The sequence below is a fragment of the Clavelina lepadiformis genome, chromosome 4 (genome assembly GCF_947623445.1).
Source record: "Clavelina lepadiformis chromosome 4, kaClaLepa1.1, whole genome shotgun sequence".
NCBI lineage: Eukaryota > Metazoa > Chordata > Ascidiacea > Aplousobranchia > Clavelinidae > Clavelina > Clavelina lepadiformis.
The window spans coordinates 17,203,890-17,217,115 of NC_135243.1; the positions used below are offsets into that span (position 1 = coordinate 17,203,890).

At 41.6% G+C, this 13,226-nt stretch overlaps 1 protein-coding gene, 7 non-coding genes and 1 pseudogene across 34 annotated transcripts; 8 read left to right on the plus strand and 1 right to left on the minus strand.

Moving 5' to 3' along the window:
* Positions 1 to 834: 834 nt before the first annotated feature.
* On the plus strand, positions 835 to 1,030 carry LOC143457908 (U2 spliceosomal RNA). The gene has a single exon (XR_013117564.1). It is a non-coding gene; the product is annotated as a U2 spliceosomal RNA (small nuclear RNA).
* Positions 1,031 to 1,623: 593 nt separating this feature from the next.
* On the plus strand, positions 1,624 to 1,816 carry LOC143457647 (U2 spliceosomal RNA). Its single transcript, XR_013117333.1, has one exon. It is a non-coding gene; the product is annotated as a U2 spliceosomal RNA (small nuclear RNA).
* A 593-nt stretch (positions 1,817 to 2,409) lies between these two features.
* Positions 2,410 to 2,602, plus strand: LOC143457648 (U2 spliceosomal RNA). Its single transcript, XR_013117334.1, has one exon. It is a non-coding gene; the product is annotated as a U2 spliceosomal RNA (small nuclear RNA).
* A 1,248-nt stretch (positions 2,603 to 3,850) lies between these two features.
* On the minus strand, positions 3,851 to 9,246 carry LOC143451577 (uncharacterized). Of its 27 annotated transcripts, none has more exons than XM_076952249.1 (12): positions 8,726 to 9,242; positions 7,410 to 7,541; positions 6,958 to 7,059; positions 6,773 to 6,891; positions 6,580 to 6,654; positions 6,370 to 6,442; positions 6,214 to 6,292; positions 5,563 to 5,760; positions 5,431 to 5,488; positions 5,227 to 5,349; positions 4,395 to 5,131; positions 3,851 to 4,262 (listed from the first exon to the last, which is right to left on the minus strand). In XM_076952249.1, the coding sequence occupies exons 1-5, from the start codon at positions 8,765 to 8,767 to the stop codon at positions 6,594 to 6,596; spliced, it is 456 nt and encodes a 151-aa protein (XP_076808364.1). In that variant the 5' UTR covers positions 8,768 to 9,242; the 3' UTR covers positions 3,851 to 4,262; positions 4,395 to 5,131; positions 5,227 to 5,349; positions 5,431 to 5,488; positions 5,563 to 5,760; positions 6,214 to 6,292; positions 6,370 to 6,442; positions 6,580 to 6,593. The 27 variants fall into 27 exon arrangements, with proteins under 27 accessions (XP_076808364.1, XP_076808363.1, XP_076808362.1 ...); XM_076952248.1 differs by having other exon boundaries at positions 4,395 to 4,751; positions 4,923 to 5,021; positions 5,232 to 5,349; positions 6,214 to 6,442; positions 8,726 to 9,235; XM_076952247.1 differs by having other exon boundaries at positions 4,395 to 4,751; positions 4,923 to 5,021; positions 6,214 to 6,442; positions 8,726 to 9,235.
* Positions 9,247 to 9,696: 450 nt separating this feature from the next.
* Positions 9,697 to 9,916, plus strand: LOC143457896 (U2 spliceosomal RNA; annotated as a pseudogene).
* A 593-nt stretch (positions 9,917 to 10,509) lies between these two features.
* LOC143457649 (U2 spliceosomal RNA) lies at positions 10,510 to 10,702 on the plus strand. The gene has a single exon (XR_013117335.1). It is a non-coding gene; the product is annotated as a U2 spliceosomal RNA (small nuclear RNA).
* A 593-nt stretch (positions 10,703 to 11,295) lies between these two features.
* Positions 11,296 to 11,488, plus strand: LOC143457651 (U2 spliceosomal RNA). Its single transcript, XR_013117337.1, has one exon. It is a non-coding gene; the product is annotated as a U2 spliceosomal RNA (small nuclear RNA).
* Positions 11,489 to 12,081: 593 nt separating this feature from the next.
* Positions 12,082 to 12,274, plus strand: LOC143457652 (U2 spliceosomal RNA). Its single transcript, XR_013117338.1, has one exon. It is a non-coding gene; the product is annotated as a U2 spliceosomal RNA (small nuclear RNA).
* Positions 12,275 to 12,867: 593 nt separating this feature from the next.
* Positions 12,868 to 13,060, plus strand: LOC143457653 (U2 spliceosomal RNA). Its single transcript, XR_013117339.1, has one exon. It is a non-coding gene; the product is annotated as a U2 spliceosomal RNA (small nuclear RNA).
* Positions 13,061 to 13,226: the final 166 nt, after the last annotated feature.

Genomic DNA, 13,226 nt, shown 5'->3' on the forward strand with positions numbered 1-13,226 from the left:
AGAGGAGGAGAAGGAGGGGAAAAAAAAAAAAAAAAAAAAGAAGACGATGGGCGGATGGATTGATCGATGTCAAACGATCGATTAATGTCTATGGGATAAATGTTGTACACCTGCGTCACGGGTAAAATGAGAAATTGACTGTCGGCCCTGTGTGACAGCAGGAATGGTTTGATAAAATGGATAAATCCCCGATTTATCTTGTGAAAGTTTCTTCAAGTCAACTGTGCTGCTGCTGCTGTTACTACATTTGTTGTGAGTACTAATGAAAGCGATCGTTTTAGGGTATTTCCCAGTTTGATAGCAAAAAGCTGAAAAATGCAAGAAATGGCCTCCACGGGATAGACACAAAATATCTCCACTGTCACGGTCCAATAACCATCAAGCAGCAAATCATGTGACTGGGCGGCGGCCAGAAGATTGTCGTCTGTCTGCTGGCTGGTTGAGTTCGTCAGTTTGGCGTCTTGTGGCGGGCGATATAGGAACGTTTGGAGGTCGAGGAGGATTTTGAGAAGAATAAAAAGAGTCCGGGAAGATTTAGAGGTATCGCTTCTCGGCTCTCAAGAGCTAAGATCAAGTGTAGTGGTCCATCAGTTTACTGATGTAGAAAGGGTCTCGGTTGATGCCGCCGAGTTTGGTTCCCTTTCCCGAACATACCACCTTCCACCTTTCACCGGGGTTTCGGCTTGCCCCTGCTCGTAACACTTGTGAGCAAACGAGAAGTCATTAAGGTTAGGAAATCCCTTGTCTATCGGAAGATAGGCAGAGGAGACCCCTAGCTCTCTTATACCCCAAATCCTCCACTTGGCAGGGGGGGGGAAGGCGAACGCCGACCTCATCACTGCTCAATGAAAAAAAAAAAAAAAAAAAAAGTGTAGTATCTGTTCTTCTCAGTTTAATCCCTGGGACGCAGTTCATTGAACTGCTCTTCGATTAAACGGATTTTTGAACGGTGAACGACGCTAGGCGCTTGCGCCTGCTCGTTTGAGGGTTGTGCAGCTATTGCAGTACCTGCTGCTTCGGCCCATCTCCCACCCTGGTGGGATACTCTTGTTTGTATTAAAGTAGTCTGAGGAAAAGAAGAAGAGGAGGAGAAGGAGGGGAAAAAAAAAAAAAAAAAAAAGAAGACGATGGGCGGATGGATTGATCGATGTCAAACGATCGATTAATGTCTATGGGATAAATGTTGTACACCTGCGTCACGGGTAAAATGAGAAATTGACTGTCGGCCCTGTGTGACAGCAGGAATGGTTTGATAAAATGGATAAATCCCCGATTTATCTTGTGAAAGTTTCTTCAAGTCAACTGTGCTGCTGCTGCTGTTACTACATTTGTTGTGAGTACTAATGAAAGCGATCGTTTTAGGGTATTTCCCAGTTTGATAGCAAAAAGCTGAAAAATGCAAGAAATGGCCTCCACGGGATAGACACAAAATATCTCCACTGTCACGGTCCAATAACCATCAAGCAGCAAATCATGTGACTGGGCGGCGGCCAGAAGATTGTCGTCTGTCTGCTGGCTGGTTGAGTTCGTCAGTTTGGCGTCTTGTGGCGGGCGATATAGGAACGTTTGGAGGTCGAGGAGGATTTTGAGAAGAATAAAAAGAGTCCGGGAAGATTTAGAGGTATCGCTTCTCGGCTCTCAAGAGCTAAGATCAAGTGTAGTATCTGTTCTTCTCAGTTTAATCCCTGGGACGCAGTTCATTGAACTGCTCTTCGATTAAACGGATTTTTGAACGGTGAACGACGCTAGGCGCTTGCGCCTGCTCGTTTGAGGGTTGTGCAGCTATTGCAGTACCTGCTGCTTCGGCCCATCTCCCACCCTGGTGGGATACTCTTGTTTGTATTAAAGTAGTCTGAGGAAAAGAAGAAGAGGAGGAGAAGGAGGGGAAAAAAAAAAAAAAAAAAAAGAAGACGATGGGCGGATGGATTGATCGATGTCAAACGATCGATTAATGTCTATGGGATAAATGTTGTACACCTGCGTCACGGGTAAAATGAGAAATTGACTGTCGGCCCTGTGTGACAGCAGGAATGGTTTGATAAAATGGATAAATCCCCGATTTATCTTGTGAAAGTTTCTTCAAGTCAACTGTGCTGCTGCTGCTGTTACTACATTTGTTGTGAGTACTAATGAAAGCGATCGTTTTAGGGTATTTCCCAGTTTGATAGCAAAAAGCTGAAAAATGCAAGAAATGGCCTCCACGGGATAGACACAAAATATCTCCACTGTCACGGTCCAATAACCATCAAGCAGCAAATCATGTGACTGGGCGGCGGCCAGAAGATTGTCGTCTGTCTGCTGGCTGGTTGAGTTCGTCAGTTTGGCGTCTTGTGGCGGGCGATATAGGAACGTTTGGAGGTCGAGGAGGATTTTGAGAAGAATAAAAAGAGTCCGGGAAGATTTAGAGGTATCGCTTCTCGGCTCTCAAGAGCTAAGATCAAGTGTAGTATCTGTTCTTCTCAGTTTAATCCCTGGGACGCAGTTCATTGAACTGCTCTTCGATTAAACGGATTTTTGAACGGTGAACGACGCTAGGCGCTTGCGCCTGCTCGTTTGAGGGTTGTGCAGCTATTGCAGTACCTGCTGCTTCGGCCCATCTCCCACCCTGGTGGGATACTCTTGTTTGTATTAAAGTAGTCTGAGGAAAAGAAGAAGAGGAGGAGAAGGAGGGGAAAAAAAAAAAAAAAAAAAAGAAGACGATGGGCGGATGGATTGATCGATGTCAAACGATCGATTAATGTCTATGGGATAAATGTTGTACACCTGCGTCACGGGTAAAATGAGAAATTGACTGTCGGCCCTGTGTGACAGCAGGAATGGTTTGATAAAATGGATAAATCCCCGATTTATCTTGTGAAAGTTTCTTCAAGTCAACTGTGCTGCTGCTGCTGTTACTACATTTGTTGTGAGTACTAATGAAAGCGATCGTTTTAGGGTATTTCCCAGTTTGATAGCAAAAAGCTGAAAAATGCAAGAAATGGCCTCCACGGGATAGACACAAAATATCTCCACTGTCACGGTCCAATAACCATCAAGCAGCAAATCATGTGACTGGGCGGCGGCCAGAAGATTGTCGTCTGTCTGCTGGCTGGTTGAGTTCGTCAGTTTGGCGTCTTGTGGCGGGCGATATAGGAACGTTTGGAGGTCGAGGAGGATTTTGAGAAGAATAAAAAGAGTCCGGGAAGATTTAGAGGTATCGCTTCTCGGCTCTCAAGAGCTAAGATCAAGTGTAGTATCTGACGGGTTCGGACGCATTTTTTGAGCTCCGCAGGTCCTTGATCTTGTTTTGGCATTTACTCCGGTTTTAGCCGGTTTAAAGGGTCGGTGAGTGTTTCAAATTGTTTATAAAGTAGTTATCTATAACTTTTACACTTACACTTTGCTTACTTTTTAATATAACCGCTGATAATCGTATTTGTCTGAATTTTCATGCTCAGTAGGCTAAGCCCGAGTGGCAACCCTATTTACGCTCGTAAACAGCGCTTTTCAGCGCTACTTTTTATTATTTTTTATAGTTTTTAGGTCACGGAACTTAATTCCGTGGTCAAAAGTACTGAATATTGTTGTTTTATTGTGTTTTTGACTATTTTTAGCGCATTTCTAGGCTATTTTCAGCCAACCACGCGTTCTCACCCGAATTGGGATTCCCCCATTATATTCTATGGTAACCGGCTTTTATTTTTCTAAACTTGTGTCGGGGTCCTCTTTATTACCGTTTTACTCTGTTCTCCCCACCTTGACGTGTTACTAATACGTCCTCGTAATTACAATGGTGTTTTTTAAACAAACACGAACCTTACTGTGTCACTTCGACACCAACGAAATTTCAGAAAATTTTGACATCTCCTCATTCATGGAATTTTTTATTGATGAAGGACCATTTCATTCAATCTCAAACAACATATTCGGTATGACACAATCCGATCACAAAGAAAAAATTTTTGCTATTACATTCAAAGCTGATGACGCCTCTAAACGCGCCATCAAGAAAATGATAAATACTTATTCGCAAAGGCAACCAATTGTGCCTAAAAATGGTACACCGATTCACATGTGGGTTGATGAACCAGTTCCCCCACCAGCTACTATCACCCTCTACCCAGTCCCGCTGGACATCCCTGATCAGGAGATTGAACATCTGGTACGTTCCCAACACTGGGGCGTTCTGCGACGTTTCAAGTTCGGCTCCCATAAAGAATTTCCCCAATTCCATAACGAATACCTGCATCTCCAGATTGACAAACTCAATGAGGACATCCTCCCTAAACAAATCATCATCAATTGTCAACCGGTTTCAGTATCCCTACCGGGAGCTCCGATCCGTAAATGCGCCTACTGTAGGAACTTTGGCCACCTCATACAGAATTGTAATAAAAGAAAAAATAAAAACCCACCTTCTTCCAACAACAAATCTGCCCTCCCTGCAAACTCAACGTGGGGTCGTCAAAAACCAACTCTAAATGAAACCGCGCTACCATCCACCACTCCGACTGAGCATCTCAGCCCTCCTGAAGACCCTCCAACGATTGAGGAATCTGATGCCCCCTCTTCGAGGCAGACCAAGACAGACTCCTCAGCTGACAAAGATCAAGTCCCCACGCCCATTGTTGTCTCAGATTCCCAAGTCCCGTCAACCTCAGAGGAATCCTGCGGCTCTTCTGACTTCGTGACCGTCTCGTCACTGGACGCATCCGATGCAGAAAAGCGACTGAAAGGACTCGAACAAAAGCTTTGCTTCACTACTCCTCCTCCTGCAACCTCAAAAAAAAATAACGCAAAAAACAAGCAAGCCAATAAACCAAAAGGAAAACGCCATTAAACGCTCTGACCAAAACAAGCTATACCATACGAAACCCAATGGAGACTGATAAAAAAATAAACAAATCCTTAATTATAGCTACCATAAACTGCAACGGCCTCACCAGATCTCTCCGACATATCCCCTCCTTTATGCGTGATCATAAAATTGACATTTTGGCAATCCAAGAAGCCCATAGAATCAACCCGAAACAACTTCTCCACTGGCAAAAAGAAAACAATTTGACATCCTTCACCAACGCACCAGATACCAACTCCAAGGACAAATATTTCAAATCCGGAACAGCTCTCATCATATCGAACCATATCCTACCTTTTGTTAAAGATCACACCATCATCACCGAACATCGATCGCATCTTATAAAACTAATCATCAACAATAGAACGGTCATCATTATAAACTCATACCTAACCTCCGGAACCTCCTCCTCCTCATCCTCTGCAAGAATTCTTCAACTTGAACATATTTATCAACACCTCACCACCACTCCACGTGACGACACTTTATGGCTGGGAGACTTCAATCTAGTTCTAGACATCAAAGATTCAGTCAATAAAATTCACATCAGAAATGACCATAAAAAAATGATAGAATATCTCAAATTGTTTGACCTTAACGACGCCTTCCGCTATCTGCATCCAAACCAAAGAAGCTTCTCTTACATCACAGCTAAAGCCAGTACAAGAATTGATAGAATATACTCCAACAGTGCCCTGACAGCCAAAATAACAAAATCCACTTACATTTCAACTGCACACTTCTCCGACCATTCATTCGGCAATTTAATATCTCTTCAGACAACTCTTCCACGACCCGATCATCAGCACGGCAGGACATACTGGAAACTCAACGACTCCCTTCTTCAAGACACACAATTTGGCAATCAAATTGACGATACTATACGAAGCCTCGCCAAAAAGCCCCTCCGCTCTCTCGATCCACTAAAATGGTGGGAACTATTCAAAACAAGCCTCAGAAGATCTATTATTCTTTTAGCAAGTAAGAAAAAGCGCAAAACCCAAAATCTATTAAAAAACTATCAGTACCAATTAGAATCACTCAATGAACACCTCACCCCGGACAAAAATCTGGAAATTCTAAGTTTAAAAAAGAAAATTCAAAACATTCAAGAGCAACAGCAACAAGGTGAAAGAATACGATCAAGAATGAAAACAGTCACGGACAAAGAAGATCCTTCAAGAATATTTAAAGTATTCGAAGGTAAACACCAAAAAAAACTCAACATAAACAAATTGCAGCTGGATGAAGAAAATGACAGCACAATAACAAATAACCCCATCACCATTCAGCAAACCATTCACCAATTCTATTCCCAACTCTGGAAAACCGAACCCACCGAAATAAGTAAAACAGATGAAGAACTTTCTCAATACCTGAACAACCTTCCCTCAATTGAATCCAATCCTCACAATGATCTCTCGCCCTTCATCGACATAGCTGAAATAAAAGCAGCTATACAACAACTTAATAAACATTCCGCACCTGGTCTGGACGGTCTCACAGCCAGTTTTTATCAGAGATTCTCACACCTGCTTTCGCCACTGCTCCAAGAAATCTTCAACAATTGTTATTTCCAATCCCAGCTCACCCACTCTCAGAGATCTGCATTCATTAGACTTATCCCAAAATCAGGCAATAACCTTTTAATTAAAAATTGGAGACCTATTTCGATCTTAAATATGGACTATAAAATCCTCAGCATCATTCTCAAAAATAGAATAACACCAATCGTCACCCACCTCATTTCCTCCTCTCAGCAATGCGGAATTCCTGGCAGATCCCTGGAAACCATCCTTCTCAACATCCAGGCGGCCCTGCAACAAGAAAATGACAATCAAGACGGACTGGCAATTTTAAAACTAGATTTCACCAAAGCCTTCGATAAAGTGAATCACAACTTTATTATTCGACTTCTCAATAAATTGAATTTACCTAGCACCATAGTCAACTGGATTAAAATAATTTATGACCAGCCGCTTGCTTTCATCCAAACTACTCAAGGCCTTTCTCAAGAGATACCAATCTCCTGCGGCGTCCGACAGGGATGCCCCCTGAGTATGCTTATTTTTACCATAGTAACAAACGTTTTAGCACACAAAATCTCAAATAGCTCTCACCTCAATTGCCCGAATATCAGATCTACTTCCCTCAGTCTGCAGCAGTACGCCGACGACACCATTCTCCTGGCTAAGGACATACCAACCATATCCAACGCTCTCCTAATCATAAATGAATTCAGCAAATTTTCCGGACTCAAATTAAATGAAGCTAAATCTGCATTTTTCGTCTCAACTCCTCTTCTACAAAACCAGATAAATCAGCATTTTCCCAATATCCCGATCACCACTAACATGAAAATACTTGGAACGACTTTCTCACACTCCGATGACGATGCTACCGTAAACTGGGAAAAAGCACTACTTACAATAAAAAAACTCAACAATCTGCACAAAATGAGACGTTTGTCCATTCTGGGAAGAAAGTATTTAATAAACGCCCTGTTTCTACCCCACATTATCAGAACCGCGACCCTTTTCCTACCGCCAATAAAAATTTGCAACCAACTCACCAACCTCATCTTCAAGTTTCTCTGGTATCCCAGAAAATTGGAACCCTTGGCAAGAAAAAAACTCATCGCCCCCTTCAATGAAGGAGGTCTCCAAATTCTCCATGTTACATCCCGAATACACTCCACTTTTCTCTATAAAATGAAAAGAATATTATTGGAAAACACCGAAAATAGTTTCTTCGCATGTTGGGCCAAATACAACATTGGAACAAAATTAATGAAAATAGCACCAAACCTGTACTCAAATTCAATTAGATACCGGCCCACCCCAAATCGCACCTGGGAAAAGACTCTGAAAATTTATGACCTACTCAGCATCAACAACAAGGATTTTCTTCTGGCAGAACAAACTCAAGGGAGCCTATACCGTCTATATCTAAACAAACACTCTACTCCGTCACTTATCCACAATCACAAACAACAGATGATTTCTTGGAATCTCACCACTTTAAAAAATATGACTGGATGGTCACCCTCTCTCAAAATAAGAAGTCATTCTTATTTGATTGCCCATCAAGGCTTCCTATGGGGCTCCTTTTATAAAAAACAAAGACTCTTCACTACCCCCCAACAACAGATTAGAATAACCAACTGCAAATTCTGTAAATCAATTCATGACGACATTAACCACCTAATACTGGACTGTCCAATAATTCAAGAAATCCTCAGGCAAATTAAATCCGACATTCTACATTGGTTCTCGACGAATATCACCTTTGACAGAGAGTTATTATTTTACAACAAATTCCAACGACCAACTGCTGAAAAAGTCAAAATTCTACAATATCTCAACATCTTTAAGTCAAATCTTATCTCATACAAAGAATCACTTGATGAAAAAAACTCCTACTGCACAGACAAAACCCTCACTATCAATAACATCCTTTGGAAAACCAGAACAAAATTCAAAATGATCTACGAATGAAAAGATGAAGCCACAAGTCTACACCAGAAGATTGTACTATTGTTTTTTAATTTTTCTCATCCATTTAACCTTAACTACTATGAATGTTTCTAATATAGCTTAACTGTTACTATGTCACTCACCGGCTCACCAAATTTAATCTGTTTCTCACTTTACTTGTAACGACCCACACATATCGCCATGTTTTTGTGTTACGATACCTTATCTCTACACTAACTTTAATGATTTATCATCTGTTTTTATATCAGTTTATGTTACTATATATCCTACCTTATTAACAATGCACCCTATATACTCAATTATGTACCATAACTACATAACCCCTGTTTTTTTATTTCTACCTTCATCAAAATGATGAAACTTAAATTTATACAATACTTATTGTCAATACCTGAAACCTGGAAATCATCCTGTTCAACAACTTCTCAATCATCTTTATGGATTTTACAACAATTCAACATTGCTCTGCATATCCTGAAATAATCCATGATGAAAATATCCATCTCCATTGATGTTTTTATCCACTTTGCTGAAACAACACCACGCTTGAAATCCATCAATATCAAAATCATCTACCACAACCTATTACCTGGAAAAAACTGGTCAACAACTCCTGTTCATCTTATCAAACATGTTCTTGAACATGAAACATGCAACCCCATCATGGTAAACTACTCATATATCTGTTTTTTTTAATCCAAATTGTATGTGTGAAACATCACTATGCTTGGCCTACACCAATATCATAATCCTCTACCACAACCTACATCCTGGGAAAAACTGGTCAAAAAATTTGTTTTATCTTATCAAACATGTTCATTAACATGAAACATTTAACCCCACCGTGGTAAACTACTAAAATATCTGTTTTTTATTCATAATTGTATGTGTCAATATATATATATATATATGCTAACCTGCCTAAAACTACTGTACCGGCTATTTTGACATACTTCATAAACTCTTGGAAAATTCATATAATTCGAAATAACTTTGTCCAATTTTATTGCGTTTTATTTCTTTAAAACGAAACTTATCGATAAATTAACTCCCCACTGTCCCAACCTTACTTGAAAATTGATAAATTTCGAATTTTACTCACCTTTATATGTATTACTCATATGTATACATTTTATTTTCTGTGGAAACTGGATTCTCAAAATTGTACCGGCTTTTTTGAAATTCCCCTAATCTGATCTCTTATTAATTCATACATTTTCTGTGTATATCATACAATTAAAAATAACTATTCTGATTTTGTATTATTCAATTGGATAAAACTGTATTATCGAATATGTGATTGCCCCATTATTACTATAACGCATGGACATATGTTCTACATCATCGATCGAAACTACTTGTATTTCTTTCTTCTTATTTGGAATTTTAATATCGTTGAAATAAAAGAAAAAAAAAAAAAAGTGTAGTATCTGTTCTTCTCAGTTTAATCCCTGGGACGCAGTTCATTGAACTGCTCTTCGATTAAACGGATTTTTGAACGGTGAACGACGCTAGGCGCTTGCGCCTGCTCGTTTGAGGGTTGTGCAGCTATTGCAGTACCTGCTGCTTCGGCCCATCTCCCACCCTGGTGGGATACTCTTGTTTGTATTAAAGTAGTCTGAGGAAAAGAAGAAGAGGAGGAGAAGGAGGGGAAAAAAAAAAAAAAAAAAAAGAAGACGATGGGCGGATGGATTGATCGATGTCAAACGATCGATTAATGTCTATGGGATAAATGTTGTACACCTGCGTCACGGGTAAAATGAGAAATTGACTGTCGGCCCTGTGTGACAGCAGGAATGGTTTGATAAAATGGATAAATCCCCGATTTATCTTGTGAAAGTTTCTTCAAGTCAACTGTGCTGCTGCTGCTGTTACTACATTTGTTGTGAGTACTAATGAAAGCGATCGTTTTAGGGTATTTCCCAGTTTGATAGCAAAAAGCTGAAAAATGCAAGAAATGGCCTCCACGGGATAGACACAAAATATCTCCACTGTCACGGTCCAATAACCATCAAGCAGCAAATCATGTGACTGGGCGGCGGCCAGAAGATTGTCGTCTGTCTGCTGGCTGGTTGAGTTCGTCAGTTTGGCGTCTTGTGGCGGGCGATATAGGAACGTTTGGAGGTCGAGGAGGATTTTGAGAAGAATAAAAAGAGTCCGGGAAGATTTAGAGGTATCGCTTCTCGGCTCTCAAGAGCTAAGATCAAGTGTAGTATCTGTTCTTCTCAGTTTAATCCCTGGGACGCAGTTCATTGAACTGCTCTTCGATTAAACGGATTTTTGAACGGTGAACGACGCTAGGCGCTTGCGCCTGCTCGTTTGAGGGTTGTGCAGCTATTGCAGTACCTGCTGCTTCGGCCCATCTCCCACCCTGGTGGGATACTCTTGTTTGTATTAAAGTAGTCTGAGGAAAAGAAGAAGAGGAGGAGAAGGAGGGGAAAAAAAAAAAAAAAAAAAAGAAGACGATGGGCGGATGGATTGATCGATGTCAAACGATCGATTAATGTCTATGGGATAAATGTTGTACACCTGCGTCACGGGTAAAATGAGAAATTGACTGTCGGCCCTGTGTGACAGCAGGAATGGTTTGATAAAATGGATAAATCCCCGATTTATCTTGTGAAAGTTTCTTCAAGTCAACTGTGCTGCTGCTGCTGTTACTACATTTGTTGTGAGTACTAATGAAAGCGATCGTTTTAGGGTATTTCCCAGTTTGATAGCAAAAAGCTGAAAAATGCAAGAAATGGCCTCCACGGGATAGACACAAAATATCTCCACTGTCACGGTCCAATAACCATCAAGCAGCAAATCATGTGACTGGGCGGCGGCCAGAAGATTGTCGTCTGTCTGCTGGCTGGTTGAGTTCGTCAGTTTGGCGTCTTGTGGCGGGCGATATAGGAACGTTTGGAGGTCGAGGAGGATTTTGAGAAGAATAAAAAGAGTCCGGGAAGATTTAGAGGTATCGCTTCTCGGCTCTCAAGAGCTAAGATCAAGTGTAGTATCTGTTCTTCTCAGTTTAATCCCTGGGACGCAGTTCATTGAACTGCTCTTCGATTAAACGGATTTTTGAACGGTGAACGACGCTAGGCGCTTGCGCCTGCTCGTTTGAGGGTTGTGCAGCTATTGCAGTACCTGCTGCTTCGGCCCATCTCCCACCCTGGTGGGATACTCTTGTTTGTATTAAAGTAGTCTGAGGAAAAGAAGAAGAGGAGGAGAAGGAGGGGAAAAAAAAAAAAAAAAAAAAGAAGACGATGGGCGGATGGATTGATCGATGTCAAACGATCGATTAATGTCTATGGGATAAATGTTGTACACCTGCGTCACGGGTAAAATGAGAAATTGACTGTCGGCCCTGTGTGACAGCAGGAATGGTTTGATAAAATGGATAAATCCCCGATTTATCTTGTGAAAGTTTCTTCAAGTCAACTGTGCTGCTGCTGCTGTTACTACATTTGTTGTGAGTACTAATGAAAGCGATCGTTTTAGGGTATTTCCCAGTTTGATAGCAAAAAGCTGAAAAATGCAAGAAATGGCCTCCACGGGATAGACACAAAATATCTCCACTGTCACGGTCCAATAACCATCAAGCAGCAAATCATGTGACTGGGCGGCGGCCAGAAGATTGTCGTCTGTCTGCTGGCTGGTTGAGTTCGTCAGTTTGGCGTCTTGTGGCGGGCGATATAGGAACGTTTGGAGGTCGAGGAGGATTTTGAGAAGAATAAAAAGAGTCCGGGAAGATTTAGAGGTATCGCTTCTCGGCTCTCAAGAGCTAAGATCAAGTGTAGTATCTGTTCTTCTCAGTTTAATCCCTGGGACGCAGTTCATTGAACTGCTCTTCGATTAAACGGATTTTTGAACGGTGAACGACGCTAGGCGCTTGCGCCTGCTCGTTTGAGGGTTGTGCAGCTATTGCAGTACCTGCTGCTTCGGCCCATCTCCCACCCTGGTGGGATACTCTTGTTTGTATTAAAGTAGTCTGAGGAAAAGAAGAAGAGGAGGAGAAGGAGGGGAAAAAAAAAAAAAAAAAAAAGAAGACGATGGGCGGATGGATTGATCGATGTCAAACGATCGATTAATGTCTATGGGATAAATGTTGTACACCTGCGTCACGGGTAAAATGAGAAATTGACTGTCGGCCCTGTGTGACAGCAGGAATGGTTTGATAAAATGGATAAATCCCCGATTTATCTTGTGAAAGTTTCTTCAAGTCAACTGTGCTGCTGCTGCTGTTACTACATTTGTTGTGAGTACTAATGAAAGCGATCGTTTTAGGGTATTTCCCAGTTTGATAGCAAAAAGCTGAAAAATGCAAGAAATGGCCTCCACGGGATAGACACAAAATATCTCCACTGTCACGGTCCAATAACCATCAAGCAGCAAATCATGTGACTGGGCGGCGGCCAGAAGATTGTCGTCTGTCTGCTGGCTGGTTGAGTTCGTCAGTTTGGCGTCTTGTGGCGGGCGATATAGGAACGTTTGGAGGTCGAGGAGGATTTTGAGAAGAATAAAAAGAGTCCGGGAAGATTTAGAGGTATCGCTTCTCGGCTCTCAAGAGCTAAGATCAAGTGTAGTATCTGTTCTTCTCAGTTTAATCCCTGGGACGCAGTTCATTGAACTGCTCTTCGATTAAACGGATTTTTGAACGGTGAACGACGCTAGGCGCTTGCGCCTGCTCGTTTGAGGGTTGTGCAGCTATTGCAGTACCTGCTGCTTCGGCCCATCTCCCACCCTGGTGGGATACTCTTGTTTGTATTAAAGTAGTCTGAGGAAAAGAAGAAGAGGAGGAGAAGGAGGGGAAAAAAAAAAAAAAAAAAAAGAAGACGATGGGCGGATGGATTGATCGATGTCAAACGATCGATTAATGTCTATGGGATAAATGTTGTACACCTGCG

Bases quoted from the DNA above. Each gene is read 5' to 3' on its own strand.
- LOC143451577 (XM_076952251.1), bottom strand. From the start codon at position 8,767: ATGATTGAGAAGTTGTTGAACAGGATGATTTCCAGGTTTCAG. The intron at 7,060-7,409 runs GTGAGTTGGTTG...ATTTATGATTAG, and splicing joins GAAACTTGAAGATGAGGTTG to GAGAGCGTTGGATATGGTTG. The intron at 6,655-6,772 runs GTAAATTCAATT...TTCTTGTTGCAG, and splicing joins CCAGTTGACTATGGTGCTAG to GGCCGCCTGGATGTTGAGAA.